The sequence below is a fragment of the Eublepharis macularius genome, chromosome 5, assembly GCF_028583425.1.
Source record: "Eublepharis macularius isolate TG4126 chromosome 5, MPM_Emac_v1.0, whole genome shotgun sequence".
NCBI lineage: Eukaryota > Metazoa > Chordata > Lepidosauria > Squamata > Eublepharidae > Eublepharis > Eublepharis macularius.
In genome coordinates this window covers 77947858-77964732 of record NC_072794.1, presented here as the reverse complement: position 1 = coordinate 77964732, position 16875 = coordinate 77947858, and the positions used below count along the sequence as shown (strand labels likewise).

General features: G+C 41.1%; 1 protein-coding gene across 4 annotated transcripts in view; it reads right to left on the bottom strand.

Annotated features, from left to right (window-relative positions):
• DOCK7 (dedicator of cytokinesis 7) overlaps window positions 1-16875 on the bottom strand; it is a 186206-nt gene that overhangs the window by 148188 nt on the left and 21143 nt on the right. For all 4 annotated transcript variants that reach the window (XM_054981568.1, XM_054981564.1, XM_054981566.1 and 1 more), the window contains exon 3: window positions 2267-2442. In XM_054981568.1, coding sequence (XP_054837543.1) covers window positions 2267-2442 — 176 coding nt within the window. The remainder of the gene's footprint in view (window positions 1-2266; window positions 2443-16875) is intronic.

The following is a 16875-nucleotide window of genomic DNA, read 5'->3' as shown; positions in this document are numbered from 1 at the left end:
GTGGGGAGTGCTTGGCAGCAAAACGTGCACCTTGGTGATAAAAGACGGAAGCCACAAGTCGAATCACCCTCGACCCTGCCACCACTGACCTTGACTCTACCTTGCCCCAGTGACCTTGGACTGCCTAGGACTATGACCTAGCACTGTTTTGGACTGCGACTGGATCCTGCTGCCCAGTGAGTAGATTCCTGGCTGCTGCTGCCTGTGTTGAGGCTTTTGGCACCAAGAACAACTGCTGGTGCCTGGTTTGAGAGTCATAGACTCACTGGGTTTTTTCTCTCTTTGGGGGAAGGGGAAAGGGTTTTTTTTACTTTGCATTTTAAAAACTGTTTTTTTGTTGTGCGTGAAGCGTGCTTCGGTTGGGTTTTTGTGTATGGGGAGCTTTGATTTCTGGCTGTTGAAGTTAAATGCTGTTCATTTTGCTGCTTGTTCTTCCGGGGGGGGGGGGGGTTGTTTTATCCTGTTGTGGGTAATTAATTGTTTTGTGTTCCTGTTAATTTTATTAAATTCGCTTGTTCTGCTGGGGGGGGGGGGCTGTTTTCCCCTGTTGTGGGTACTTTCTTTCTTGCTATAAATTTTTGTAGGTTGTTCTTTGTGGGGGGGGGGGGCTGCTTTCCCATGTTGTTCTTTCTTTACAGAAATTTTGTTGGTGTTTTTGCTGAGTTCTGTTTTCTGTTGGCACAGAAGTTGGTTTGGCGTTCAATTATTGTTGTTGGTTGTTCTTTGTGTGTGGGGGGGGGAGGTGTTTGTTAGGATGCTTGGTCCATGTGGTGCTGTAGTGGGAGTCAGCCTGGAGTTTTCCCCCCACAATAGGAACAAATGGGTGGCTAGGGGCACCTTGTTCAAGGGCCTACAGAACTGGACCTCAGTGTCCAATATTCCCTGAAACCTGGGGAGTCATTAGAGGACAGTCCTGTGTAGGTCTGCTGAAAATTTGGTGGATTTTGCTTGCAAAATGCTGCCTCCAGCTGCCTGGATAGTCCCCACCTTCTTTGGGGGGGCATAAAAGGCCCCCCGGGGTTCAGTCTTTATGAAACACAGGGGGTCATTAGAGGACAGCTAGGAATAGGTCCCCTGCAAATTTGGTGAAATTTGGTCAAAAATGACCCCCCTCCCAGGTCACCAGAGAGCCCTGAACTGAATTTCCCATAGGAAACAATGGCCGAATTTTATGAACCAAACTGGAGAATGAACTCAGTATTTGGGGTGTGTGTGCTGATTTCACCCCCCCCCCCAGTTTGTTATTACTAAATTGAATCAACCGATTTTTTTCCTGTGCACACCTCTATTTGTTCATGAGCTACATGTAGCTCCCAGCAGTGACAGGTTATTTTTTGAATAATATAGCAAAAAGCTTGTGATGTTTCACTAGCAGGAGGGAAGGCTAGGAAGAAGGGGAACTCAAGTTCCTGGCCCTTTACCCTATGTCCATTAACTCCATTCTCTTATCACTTCCCCTTTGGAAATACTGCCCCCTTCCGGGGATCTTTTTCACTTTTTGGTACACTGACCAATATTGTTTCACTCCCCACTGCCTCAACCAAGTACTGGCTTTCTTACAACTCTGATTCCTTTTCCTCTCACATCTCCCAAATGCATATTTTTCTTTATCACCCACTGCCAAATACAGGAATGAATGGCAGTCTTTCACTTAGGCAAAAGGAAGAGAATATATTCAGAGGTATGCAGAGAATGCTTATACAATTTATCTACCCAATATACGTTCTTCATATTTATCCATGTAAACTTTGTTTTAGTTAAAATAGTCGGTTTCTGTCTCCCCATCCCGTTATCCCCTACTGGTTGAATTTGCTTTAAATTTGTTAGCATGCTGTCCTGAGCACAGAGTGTGGGATTAACAAAAAAGGCTGGCTGACCAGATACACAAATAAATAAACTGTGTATTTATATAGCACTTGCAGTGTTAAGCACTTCAAATACATGTGCAATCCTTAAAACAAGCTGTGTTATTGTTCAGAGGCTACTTTGTGAGTTTGTGGCAGAGGCTAGATTTGAACCAGAGACCTCCAATAATAATTCATTTCTGAACCCTTACCCACAGATAAAACAAAGAAGGAATGTTGGGATAATAAAACAATACTGGAAACCAGTACATATTGAAAGACATGATGAGTTTCTCTCTCACACAAAAGGTATCTCCTATGAGGAAAAATGAGGTGTGTATCTGTCAATACCTTCACTTAAGTCATCTGCTTGACCATATTCATCATGTGTTAATACAGGAGAGGGTTTTTTTACTCCTTACCTCTCTTCAGGGACAGCTGATACAAGCGTTCTGCATTCTCGAGGACTATAGATAACTTCAATATCATCTGAAGGAAATTCAAGCAAGTCCCTCAAAGGACCAGAATCCATTGCAAGTGGATGTGTAAGAAGGTAATCTTCCAAATCTACTGGGTCCACAGGCTCAGTGAGAGGTACCTAAAACAAAACCAAGATAGGCAGGGTTTTTTTTCCTGGGAAAAGAGGTGGCAGAACTCTCAAGAGGGAAATGAGGAAGAAACATATGGGATTCTTTGAAATCATATTATTTTCAAGCACTATTGCGGAGTATTTTCAAGAGGTGCCGGAACTCCATTCCCCCGCGTTCCCCTTGAAAAAAAGCCCTGAAGATAGGTAAAATATGTAATTGGTCAAGAAAAGGTAAATATTTAGTAAAAGTATTCCTCCTCCCTTAACATTTCAAAAGCTGGCTTTTCTCCCGCTAAAAGAGCAATACATAATAATGTTAACTCCATTATGTGTCAGGTATTCCCTCATAGAAAGAAAGTAAGGCCACAGACAAGAGCTGCTGGGCAAGAAATATTTTTAGAAAAGGCTGAGAGCAACCAGCCACTCATATATACTGCACACGCACAGTCATCCCCATCAAGGTGCCTGGACTAAGTGAGCGATATCAGCAAGGACCAAGTTGCACATACATCCTGTAGGAATCACCTGTGATGATCCAACATTGAATTAATTCATCCAGTCCAACAAGAGCTAGATGATAATGTCCTTAGATTTAGTACACTGATTACTTTCGACTGCTTATTTGTATATTTAAGAGATCATGAAAGCAGTCAATCAATATGATCAGAATAATCCATCTATCACATTTTCACCCCATCATACCTCCAAGGAATTTACAACAGCATACAGTGATCTCCCGATCCCATTATAGCTAGCATTATACCCTCTGAAATAATGATAAGAACAATAACAACGTTAATGGAGTAATGTTAATATGTGCAAAATGCTTAGAACACTGTAAGTTACTAACTAACTGCTAAGTCACATTCTTCAAAATCCATGAGGGAACAATGACTTTGTGAAGCCCATACCTACTGTATTTGGCAGTATTCTCTATTCAGATTCCAGCAGTCATCCCATCATAACATAATGATCCAAACTGTAAGAAGGGGTTAAAGGAACCTGATCTAGCATTACATGTGGAATCCTGAGATCCTCTATATATTATGACAATGTTTTCTGTCTGTATAACTGAAGCCAACCATCCCAATTCTATTGTAGGAATAAAAATAGGAATGCAGCCTTTACAAAATAGCCCGTATACTTTCTAAATTTAGCATACAAAACTTTCACAGGACAAGAGTCTGTTGCAAACTCTATATTCTGTTCAAATAAATCAATGTGAGAAGTCCCTGACCCTGTCCAACACAACAAGACCCAATAAATGCCTTTATTTTATGTCAACCTATTTATACTGCATTTTTATGAAGTACTGCAAATGTACTAGTTCGACACTACTTCTGACAATGATAGCGCTATCCTAAACAGTTACGCCCTTTAAGCCCATTGACTTGAATGGATTTAGAAGGCTGTATGGCACTGTGGATACACACCTTAATGTGGTGAGGGGGTTTCAGTGTGTCAGTGAAGCTGAGAGCAACACCGTTAGGAGCACAGGCTTGGTCAAGAGTCTAAAAGTGAAGTAAAATCTGCACTCAAAGCGATTCGGTTTCGTTTTCCCGGCCATGTCGGACGCTCCTCTCCGCAGGTCCGGGAGGAAACGTCCGAGCAGCCTGACCGGGCGGTTGACCTGCGAGGGTTAACCCCCAGGACTCCCAGTGAGGGGGCCAGGGTCCGGAGCGCGGCGGGAAGAACCCCCTGAAAGCAATGCAGGGGGTAAATTGCCCGTTTGCTCCAACGGAGGCCGGCAGACTTGCGCAGCGCATCGCGTGCCGCCGGGCCATGGAGAACGGCAATAAGCAGATTTAAGGTGAAAACCTGTAAGTAAGCGAATCCCTTCTGATTTCTAAGCGTATGCGAAGGATTGGTGGGAGTTGAAGCTAAGAAGGCTCGGATTTCTTCCCCTTCACGGAGTTTCGGAACTTAGCTGGTGCCCCCCCCCCTAAGATGGCGACGAAAAAGCAGAGCCCTGCGATGAGTAAATCGGTGATGGCGATGTTACAGGGGAAGGGGGAAACCCTGGAAGAGATGGTCAGACGAGCGGTCTTTGAAGCTATGCAGCCCTTTGTAGCGAAGTTAAATGAAATGGGGCAAAAGGTTGATTCAGTGGAAAGCGAAGTGAAAACCATTAAAGAAACAGCGTCTGGAGCAGAGCAGTCTGCACGCGAAAACGTAGTACTCATGAAAGCAACAAGTAAAGAAGTAAAGCTCTTGGAGAATCAAATAATAGGATTACAAGTGGACCGTGCCCAAACGGTACTGCGTCTTCAGAATGTAAAAGAGGAGCAAAGTGAAAATTTAAAGGATTTGGTGTCAGAACTTTTGGCATCATTCGCAAAGGCAACTAAAGAAGAGTTAAAAAGCGATATTCTGGAAGTCCGTCGGACATCTTCAAAATATGCAATGAAGCGTCAGCTGCCTTGCGAGATTATTATTGACTTTTCATCTAAGAAGACTCGGGACACCATCTTATATAATTCGTATAATGTGGACTTGGACTATCTGGGCAATAAGGTTAAGATATTGAAGGATGTTCCATTTTTGGCTCGTAAAAGAAGATTTAAATATAAAAGACTTGCGGCTTTCCTGAGGAAATGTGAAGTAAAATATAAATGGTTGTTTCCGGAAGGCATCTGGTTCAGATACAAGGATCAAACCTACAAGATAACATCGGAAGTACAGCTGAGGGACTTTTTGTTTAACCATCAGGAGTTTCAGCAAGAAGAAAGTCCAAAGTCTGAAGGGGAGGGTGGGGGGGGAGGGAACGAGCGCAGCTATTGTAGCTGCGCAGAGAGAACTGAGACCGAGACGCGGGGGGGGGGGGGGTAGAGAAGACCTGATCCTGAATGTAGTCTGTATTTTATAAGATCTACCAATCTGATAGCATATTAGAAAGTTAACTTTAAAGAAAAATTGCAGTATGAAGGGAATACAAGACATGTAGATGTAGTGTGTGTTTTCTGTTTATATGTTGCTCTTCCCTTTTCCCCAGTCCCTTTTTTTCCTTTATATTTTTGTAGTTTTTTGTAGTTTTCTATGTTAGAAATAAAAATAAAAATATATATTTAAAAAAGCTGCACTCAAAGCAATTGGGAGAAACAAAGCACCTGGATTAGATGGAATACCAAATAGAACTATTTCAACCTACAGAAACAGAGTCCATTAGAATCTTAACAAGAATCTGTCAACAAATATGGAAAACAAAACAATGGTCTATGGACTGGAAACACTCAGTCTACATTCCAATTCCAAAAAAGGTGGATGCCAAAGAGTGCAGCAACTATCAGACTACCGATGCTCAAAATTCTACAGCAGACTCTTACCATATATGGAATGACAAATGCCAGATGTTCAAGCTAGATTCAGAAAAGGAAGAGGCACCAGAGATCACATTGCAATTTTATGATGGCTAATGGAACACACCAGGGAATTTCAGAAGAAATAGATTACACCAACGCTTGTGTGGATCATGAAAAGCTATGGAGAGTGTTAAAAGAAATGGGGGTGCCACAACATCTGATTGTTTTGATGTGAAACCTGTATTCTGGAGAAGAGGCTACTGTCAGGACAGAATATGGGGCAACAGAACGGTTTCCAATTTGTAAATGTGTCAGACAAGGATGCATATTATCTCCCTACCTGTTCAACTTCTATGCAGAGTATATTATAAGGACAGCTGGATTAGATTTAGAAGATGAAAGTGAAAATAGGTGGAAAGAATATTAACAATTTCAGATATGCAGATGCTACCACGTTACTGGCAGAAAATAGTGAAGACTTGAAACGGCCACTGATGAAGTTTAAAGGAGAAAGTGACAGAGCAGGATTACAGCTGAACATCAAGAAGACAAAAGTAATGACTACTGAGGAATTTTAAAGTTTACAATTAGGAAATTGAAATTGTACAAGATTTTCTATTCCTTGGCTCAGTCAACAGCCAACAGGGAGACTGCAATGAAGATATCAGAAGAAGATTGAGACTTGGAAGGGCTGCTGTGAGGAAGCTAGAGTAGATCCTTAAAGATAAATATGTCTCTCTGGGAACCAAGATCAAGATAATCTAAACTATGGTATTCCCCATTACTATGTATGGATGTGAAAGTTGGACAGTGAAGAAAGCTGACAGGAAGAAAATGTATTCATTTGAAATGTGGTGCTGGAGGATAGTTTTGCGGATACCATGGACAGCCAAAAAGACAAATAAGTAGGTAGTAGATCAAATCAAGCCTGAATCCCTAGAAGCTAAAATGACAAAACTAAGGCTATTGTACTTTGGTCACATCATGAGAAGACAAGATTCTCTGGAAAAGTCAATAATGCTCGGAAAACTAGAAGGCAGTTGGAAAAGAGGAAGACCTAAAATGAGATGGCTTGACTCAATAAAAGAAGCCACATCCTCCAGTTTTCAGGATCTGAGCAAGTCTGCTAATGATAGGATATTTTGGAGGTCTTTCATTCATAGGGTCGCCATAGGTCGGAGGCGACTTGACGGCACATAACACACACATGGCTCTGTGAGGCATTTTCCCTTTTATCACAAGCCTAAGCAAAGGTGTCAAGGTGACGTTTCCACTCTTAGGCATAACTAAGCCATGAAAACCTAAGTTCTGCTTAGTTGCTATGTCAGATTAAACTAAAGCTTCAAGGCAAGCACGTCTAATACTTTTCAAATCAATTTCAAATGCTAAGGAAGTCTTTGATCTGACTTTCCTTCTCAAACAGTGCTGCAAAATTAGAAAACTGGCTTTCTGTGAGAGAAACAGGCTCAAGCTGCTCAAGTGAATCATTTAGACTAACAGCTTGGATCACCAGAGATGGCACAGGGTTCAGAAAACCCTGCAACACTAATATAATGTCTAAATAGCATAAACAACTTAGATCTCCCACGTGCAAACAAGAAGTGATTATGGGAAAGAAAGAATTACATCCTGAATTTAAAGCTGGAGTACTGAAGAGAATCACCTACAGCTAAAGACGGCCAGTTGACTATGTAATATATTAAGCCTGAAATTGCTCTTACAGAGTCCAGATTTGGGGGCATAGGGCAAGAGGCAGTGTCACTTCACATCTACAACTACCATTCTAATATATTTACATTAATTATAGTTCAAATAAACATGACTTTTTATCAAATGGCTCTGAAGCAGAGCCAGTGTTGTAAATATAACCACCACCATGTTTTTCTTCTGCTCCCTTACCAGACCTGTCTTAAAGAGACATTTGATCAATCATTGGTTTCCATATTTGTAAACTGAAGACTGTCTTCTTTCCAGAAAGCCAAAAGAGTAACCTGATAATCAGCTCCACCCAGCACAAGTTTATCTAAATTTGACTACCATTCTGCACAGGATTCAGAAAAGAGGCCATAAGATTTTTTTTTGCTTTATTTTTTTAACCTCCAACCAGATTATTTTTATTAAAATGTTTTTATGCCTATTTCCCTCCATCCACAGCAGAGTTCTGATGAGCTCAAAAGCTTACACACATTGTTAATTGGGTTGGTTTTCATATAATGTCTTTCATGACTTCTGTTTTTAGACTGAAGCAGAGCAACATTCAGCATTTCCAGTTTTACTTATCAGTGTCTGATAATGAAAGCAGAACAATGAGGCTGGCCATGAAGAGGAAAGAGATTTTTGCAGGAAAATATGACCTTGCTCCATTGCTCTCTCAACAAGGGGAAAACCACCGAAAGGAAGAAAAAGGACTGTGTATACAAGATTCCCTCTTGCTGCCCTGAGATCCTAGCAGCAGAAAGGAAGAGTTCAAGAGCAAGTTCTACCTATTAAACTGAAGATTGTCAAATGGAAATGAAATGATAAACAGAACAAAACGTTTCAGTGACCAGAAGAATAATGGAGATCTTGTTGCCCCAGCACTGGATCTGCCTAATTCCAATTTCACTCAGTGGAGGATAAAACCATCAATGGCTACTAGCCAAGATTACTAAAGGGAATTTCTACATCTGGAGGCAGTAAATCTCTGAATACCAGTGGTAGGAGGGAACATCAGGGAAGACCTTGGCCTTTAAGCCAGGGCAACTGGTTCACTGCTGTATAATACAGGATGCTGGACTAGATGGATCAGTGGTCTGATCCAGCAGGGCTCTTCTGCTCTTATGAACCTCAGGCATCTCTGGAGCTAAAAGCAATTACTGAGAGATCCCTGCATTGTTTCTTGCTACAAGAGGTGGAATAATGATCACGATGAGCTCGCAGCCCAAAAAGGCCTTGAAAGGAGAGAGTCACATCCTTGCTCTGCAGGCACTTGGAGAGCTGACAGTGCTAATGGGCAGGTCTGCAACATTTTGCAGGTTCTCATTTGAGCCCTCTAGTAGCAGTCAGTGGCCCTGCACCAACCAGTAGGACAGCAAAACAGGTGCAGCCTCAAACAAGGGAAAGGTTTTTGTATATGCAGAGGAAACCCTAAACGTGCAGAAAAATATTGGTCCTCTACCAAAAAGCAAAGAGCCACAGATGTAAGGTATCTTGCTTCTGCCATGGAACTAGGGCCTTAGTGTTAGCTGAAGGGAAGACAGTTTGCTTCAGAATCTGTATCAGGATGTACAGCATGAGGCACAAATTCCCCGGTTCCAATTTTCCCCAGAATTTTCCATACAGCAATAGAAAAGGGAGTTATAAATATCCTCATCTCAGTGGGAAACCAAAAGAAGAGTCATGTGGCACCGCAAAGAATTAAAAAAAGGTTTCAGTGTGTGCTTGAGCCCATTATAACTTACAAAGTGTGCTCAAGCTCACAAAAGCTTTTGCTACAATAAATGTACTAGTTGTTCAGATGCCAAAGGATTCTTGTTTTTTTCCGCAATAGACTAACATGGTCACCATCTTGTAATTCAATTGTCTTCCAGTGCAGTATCACTCAGGGTTTGGGCTAGTTACATAGCCTATCGCAACCTAAGCACTACTGCATTCTATAGATGAGGTAGAAAAAAGATTATTTTCTTCCAACTTCCCCCTCCCCTGATACTAAAGGTTTAAGGCTGGCATTAGGGCTGGCAGAGCAACAATGTAGGCTGATGACACGGTGAAAACCTGTGATAACAAGTGGAAGCATCAAATATGCCCAGTATGCTACTACTAATGCTAGCAAGTGGGCCGTGAACAGAAGCCCTGTATAGGGGATACAGGTTCTTACAAACTGCACCTGTAGAATTTTTGCCGTCCTCAAAACAAGAAGCAAATCATAATGCTACCCCGTTTTTAATATACTTTATTTAAAGTTATAGCCTGAACCATTCTGGAAACAACATGGGCAATACACCCCCCCCTCCACCAAGTAATGTAGCTGCATTGTATCATTTCACATTCCTGGGTCCTTCCTCCCTTTCCCAATTTCCATGCACATATTCAAAAAAGGAACATATGTCTCCACATATACACATGTCATCTCTCAAACTTTGCCATGTTTTGCCCAAACACTACTGAAAACATTGGTCACTGCAGTGGAAAGCTGAGCAAACGATCTTTCCCAAAGTCAGATCAGGAATATGTTGCAGAAAATCATAATGTACCCAGAATGTTTTAGTGAGTGGCTAATCATAAAACCCTAGATGGAAGAAGGAAGAAAGGACTGCTGGAAGGAAGAACAACAGGGCCGAAAGTGGGATAAAGAAGGCAGAATAATAGTTGACTTGACCAGCATTTCACACTCTGTAAAAGATAGGTACTTAAGCAGAACACAGCACCCATCTGAGAACCATAGTTTTGAGAGAAATTTCAGAGTTCCCAGTACTTCACCTACTAGTTTTTTTTAGCGGGGCAGGGGGGGCATACCATTTGAAATGCTTTAATACATGCATGAGTCTAAGTGAAATATCTTTTCCCTGACTACTAGAAGCCCTGAAAGATTTAAATACTTCCAGGATGTTGAAATAGTAAGAGAGATGTCCTAGTAGATATTGTAGTCTTTGCACCAGTTTCCAATGCAACACCTTTACCTTCAAAATGATAGTAAAATTCTCTTCCTCTCCTTCCCATTTATGAACATTACTCCCTGTTGGAGAGTTCTCACTTCACAGAATGTAGCATTCCAGTCCAGTAAATTACTAGGTACGAGCATTTTCCAAAACTGGAGAAAGCACAAATGTGCGTCAGAGCAGCATTGTAAAGCAATTATAACCCTGAGAGGATGTATGTAGAAGAAACATTATTATTTTGGGGGCAGATAACTAATTACATAGGCAGGGATTAAAAGAAATACAACAGACTTTAAAATAGATTTAAATCAATGTAATAGGGAATGTGCTGCATTTTGTTTTAAGTTCTTTCGCTTAAAAAAAGATCTTTCCAATCACGAGTGGCTGCCTGTCTTACTGCACTGTCACATTTCTCCCTAGGTTAGCACGTTCTCTGAGCCAAACTGTTTATCAGTCAATTCTCTACCACTCCCCTCTCCAAAAATGCTCATGGAGGTAAACATGGGGCTATCCATTTTTAGCTTATATCACAGAGCCCACATAGAGACTGTTAGTAAAGCAATATTAACGTTTTAAAGGCCACTTCACACTTACACTACGCTACACTTTTTTATACACACACACCCTCGCCTCTCCCAGTGACCCCTGTTCTATGCTCATAGGAGGCAAAAAGCCTCCAAGATCCTCCGGTCAATATGGTCTGGAGGAAAATACCTTCCTGACCCCAAAGTGGTGCTCAGCATTACCCTGGGCATGTAAGAAAGGGCCACGAGAACCTAGTACTGACGCATCCTTAAATGCCCTCCCAATCTGCATACATTCATATTGAGTAACAGAATCATCACTGCTGCTGGGTGGCCATCTAACCTCCTCTTAAATACTTCCAAGGAAGAAGAGTCCACACTAACAACCTTAACTCCATACCTGTGTGTCTATACCAAAGTGTGTGTGTATACACTCATTCACACACACTCATATAGTATATTACAAAAGCAGAACAAAAGCAAAAGGGGAACAGGTGACTAAATATGGTTTAGCTCCTTCCAATTATTCCATTATTCTGTATTTCTGTCAGTCTCTGGTTCATTTTCATATTCAAAAGGAAGGGTATAAATCAATGGCTAAAATAATCTGCTGCAAGAGAATCAACAACCCCCGCAAAGTCTTCTCTGCCAGGAAAGAACAACATCCACAAAGATGGAACCATAAGGTCTCTGCATAAGAGACAAGGTGTAAACAAATCTTCCCATTCTAGTAACAACTTTTTGTTGCTGAACAGGAGGTAAAATTTGCTTCTTAAAGAAGGAACTTCATCCTAAAACGTGAACTAAATAAGGGCCACAGGAGTTTAGGAACAGTTAAGTTTCACATTTTTTATCCCTCTGCTTTTTCAGATGACGATTATAGCATTAAGATATAAACAAACAAACACTGGATGCCAGAATTAGCTTCACCATCTTTGCAAGAAATACTGCCTATCACCTGAGTAAAGAGCCAGAGCATAAATTCATGGTTATGAAGAGGAATTAGTTTGTGTCATCTTATTGGCAGATGAAAGACAAGCACATTATTTTAAACTCTGGTTTTTTATGGCAGATTGACAGATAAAGAAAGCTTTGCAAGGTCAACCTCTCTGTTTTCTGGCTAGAGCTATCATTATAAGGAATTTGTTAATACCACCCTCCAGGTGACCAGGTTGCCTGTTTCTATTAAGGAAACAATTTTTAGACCTTCCTTCATTAAACCACATCAGGACAGAGGATATTGTAACAATTAAATTTTCAAGCTCTTTTTTTTAAAAGAAGATTGTACAGGAAGTTTTAGTTCATTAAATGGCCAATTGAAATTAGCAGTGAAAGATTACTAACTTGTAAAAGACAACAAAGTTCTCCAGCAATCTGAAAAGAAGCAGAATGCCAAGTTGATTTTATATATTGGGTTTCCCCCCTCCCTTCTCTTGCTTTGACCCTAATCAAAACACCAACCTTCTGTCATGTGTTAATTTCAAGAAAATCTAGCATACCCTGACCTATGTCTGCCTTATGGTCAACCAGAGCAACTGCTGCCACACAAATGAATCTTAGCATATCGCTGTAAATATTAATTTCTGAAGTAGGCCAAAAACTGACTCATGTATGTGCACATCTCCCACTCCTACACAGTAAGCCAGAACATTCCCAATTTTCAAGTGTTTTTCTGCAATCACAACTAGACATGAGCATGAACAGCATTACGAACGGGGAAAAACCCATGAACAGCCTGTTCGTCTGTTTGCGAACAAGCCGTTGGTGAGGCTCCATTCTAAACAAACAAGTGGTCATTGCAAGCCTCGTTAGTTGTCTTTGTCAGCCGTTCGTCAAGCCAGACGTCTGGGGCCTTTCAATCAATTCCCCTGGCAATGGCAGGGATTGAACTCTGTTTGAACTCCTTCTGGCTTTCCTTCTGGCTTTAACCCTTCAAAGGACTTACAACAGAGAGTCCTGTTTTTGCCACTGTGAAGAGAAAATGACAACAAAGGGGGAGACCCATGCATCATCAATCTCTCTGAAACTTGGGGGGTCTTCGGAGGACAGTCAGGACTATGTCCCCTGCAAATTTGGTGGGTATTGGACATTGGGAAGGTCAGTTTGTGGGGTGTTTAAAAGGCCCTGTGCCTTGCACGTGGCAGGAAAGGGCCCTTTAAACTATCAGCTGGCAGGCGGCAGGGGGGAATTTCCCCTGCCACCTGCCAGCTGATATTTTAAAGGGATCTTTAAGAGGCCATGAACAATGAACATGTTTGTGAACAACTGTTTGTTGTTCATTGTTCATGGATGGCAACGAACAACAAACAGCTTGTTCGGGGGGTTTTTTCGTTCGTGCCCATGTCTAATCACAACACATGCAAAGGTCATGGGATCCTTGAATACGCGTTGAAATACATGGAAAACGTCTGTCCACAATTTCACTATATATCTGAATTCTAAAGATCTTCCTTCTTTGACACATTAAGTTTCCTCCTATCTTCTGACTCCCCTTCACCCAATTCTTTTTTACATCCTAGGAAAGTAACAATGTGTAATCTCTATTGATATTAGTGGTCTTCAACAAGAGCAAAAAAGATATTTTATACCCACCAAATATTATTCAGGTAATACCTAGCATAGATATCATCTAATGGTTTCTGTAATGTATCAATGAGCAAAAACAAAAACCTGTTTTATTAAAGTTTATATAAAGTGTTTGCCTTTTTGCAAATATATATTTTATTATTCTTAATATGCACCCTGAAACTTTATTATAATAGTATTTCAAACCACAGCTATTTTAGTTTACTGAAATAATATCCTGAAACATGATTTGGTGAGCTTAGAGGAACACTCCAGGTAACCTAATGTTTAAGAACTGGAGGTCAGGTTAATGCAGTTCAGCATCATATGACAGGTCCCAAACAACATTATGTTCATCTTACTATGCATTTGATCCCCATTTATTTGTAGGTAAAAGATACTAGATGCCACTGCTGGACCAAGTTCAGTGTCTCTGTGAATTTTTGTAACTGTGAAAAGACCATTTTGAAATAGCCTGTTATTCTAAATAAGTACCGCAGCTAGAATAAAGAGTCACTAATGATGACTACCTCAGTACAAAATACTCTGCCTTTTTCAACACCACTTATATTATAAGGGAATATCTTGAAGATATACATATGCTACACTGATACAAAAGTTCAAATAGCCCCTAACTAAACTAAGATACTAACTTGATCTGTTGAGTTGATATAAACTATTATCCTTCATCCTTTTCAGCTAACAAGCATGTACAGGTAGGGAGTTAAGTTTGTCAGTGCTTTCAAAACTCTGTTTCAAATGTTTACAACTTGACTGTTACAAGGACACTCAAGCGTTTTGTCTTTAAGGTTCTGTTATTCTTCACCGTTATGTCCTTTAACTTGCTTTGAAAATAAAACTCCACTTCCTATTGACTTTGTCCTTCTCTGGATGTCAAACACAGTATTTTGCTATATGCTAGTGCTTCTCTCAGCCCACCGAAGTGTTTTTCTATTTGCTGTCTTGAATTCCTGCGATATTATTTACTGCAACATGAGCAATGGGTTAGCTAAGCATGCCTATCTGTTATTCCACACACACAACACTGTTGTATATCCTGGTGCCATTTCGTTTTTAAATTGCCTTGGAATTTGAAGAACTTTTAGTCTAATATGGCATAGCTCAGACATAGCATTACTATTTCAGCAAGAACCAGTCACAGTCTTCATCTGGAAAAATTACCATGGTATCAAGTGTTAACGATTTCTTCCCTCTTTCCAAACTTCTTAAAAAAAATCACAATTTTTACCATTTTGTAAAACAGAAAGGATTTTGAAAAAAGTTCTTAAAAAATTTAAATGAAGGTTCTCATTTTATACATAACAAACGGGGGACCCACAAAGACTTGCTGATAGGGTTGCCAGATACCCTTCACCTCCCGTTGGGAGGGTGGAATCCCTGGCACTTACCTTGTGTGCTGCATGAGGTCCTCTTTCCAGCATAATGACATCACTTCCAGAAGTGACGTCACCATGCCGCCCATGCGTGGTGTTTCGCATGGGGCCAACTCAGCCCTTTCGGGGCCCAAACTGGCCCCAAACGAAGTGCGGGAACGCTACTGTGGGTGGCAGAATGACATCACTTCTGGAAGTGATGTCGCCACACTTGTTGGGAGCATGTGCACGGTGCGCACTCATGAAGTGGTAGGCAACCTCTGGGAACGTGCCCCTCACACCAATCACTGGTGATCAGCAGACAAGGGGGCAAATCACTGGGAGTTTGCTTGTCACTGGTGGGCACCTGGGATCCCTACTTGCTGAGGGCATCTCATTTCTCTCCCCACACCTTATGTTATCTTTCCTTTCACTGGCAGCCCCCCCAACTTTCCCCCTTTTCCTACTTCCTTTTTCCATTCCTACCCACGAGCCAACGTGCTTTTATCTGTTTCCCTGTCTTCAACAATCTCTCCTTCACTTCTTCCAGAAGCTTCTATCTGGGGAAACTACAGGCAAGTTGTGTAGTACTGGCCGTTGGCCCAGTTGCACAGTGGTAAACCTACAAGGACTTCTGTGAGGCACCTCACTTTCACCTTTATCACTTTCCCTGCACTATTTTCTCTTTTCTTCGTCAGCCCCCCATATCCTCATCTTTTCTTTCTTCTATCTCTTCTTCTCATGCACCAACCAACCTACCTTTTCCCTGTTCCCTGTCTTCAGCTATATTTATTATTTACTTACTTCATTTATAGTCTGTCTTTCTTCCCAATGGGGAAGAAATAGTTTATGTCATTCTCTCAATAACCTTGTAATGTAGGTTAGGCGGAGAAAGTGCAACTGGCCCAAAGTCACCCAGTGACTTTCCATAGCAAAGGAAAGATTCAGGCTTGGGCCTCCCAGAATCTAGTCTGAAACTCTAACAACTACACAATACTAGCCTTCATGAAGTGGCTGTGTTGAATAGGGCAACCAACCAGTCCCGGGTGAGTCACACAAGTTGTACAATATCTAGTTGCCTGTAGCTGTTGCCAGGCCCAGCCCTGCTAAATTCTCCCTCAAATGTGAAAACAGCCCTAGAAAGGGCCCTGACTTTTATTGACAGAAACCAAGGCTTCAACAGGCCATATTGTTGTAGTTGCCTAGCAACGGCACAAAGTACATGCGCCACTTAAAGCTATAGGTGCTGCTTCTATTATTCCAGGCAGTTTTAACCGCAGTGGGTTTTTTAAAAAAACAACAACAGATTTTTCTGCAAACTTGGGGCTTTTCTCAAGTTTGTAGAAAGATCTGTCTTGTCTGTTCACAGCTCCAGTCTCCAGATTTAAGTATCCACAGATTTGGCCACACTGACAATTAGATATATTGATTTATGCTTTCACCAAGAAATTTCACTACAGGAGTTAATGATGTCCCTAAATTTGTACCAAAACATCTCTGGTGTATCTTACTTACTCCCCCTCAAGCATCCGTTTTCACCTATGAATAGCATTATGACAGTCAACAGGATTAAAGTTATTGTGGAATACCTTAATAGGATTGCAAACTTTTTTTTACTGGTTGCTGTATCTTTAACTTAACTTTTTCTGCAACTGAGTACTTCCTAACAAACAAGCAGAAAAACATGTACCCTCATATAAGGAATAGAGAAAATGAGGAACTCTTAACACTGTTGTCTTAAGGCAGTTCCTTCTCCAGTTTTGTGCTTGACACAAATAGATACTGAAAGCATTTTGCTGTTTTTCCTGCCATGAAGAGATCTTTAGATTACAGCTTACTAATCATCATTTGTACATTTTCTATATTCATGTTTACATTTTACCCAGTCATTATGAATGCAAAACTATTATACTGCATTTTGATGAGCTGGTTTCAGGTAGATAGCAGTATTGCTATAGGACAGAACAGCAAGATGGGGGCCCTGTAGCACCTTAAAGACCAACTAAGTTTCCAGGGTATGAACTTTTGAGAGTAAATGCTTCCT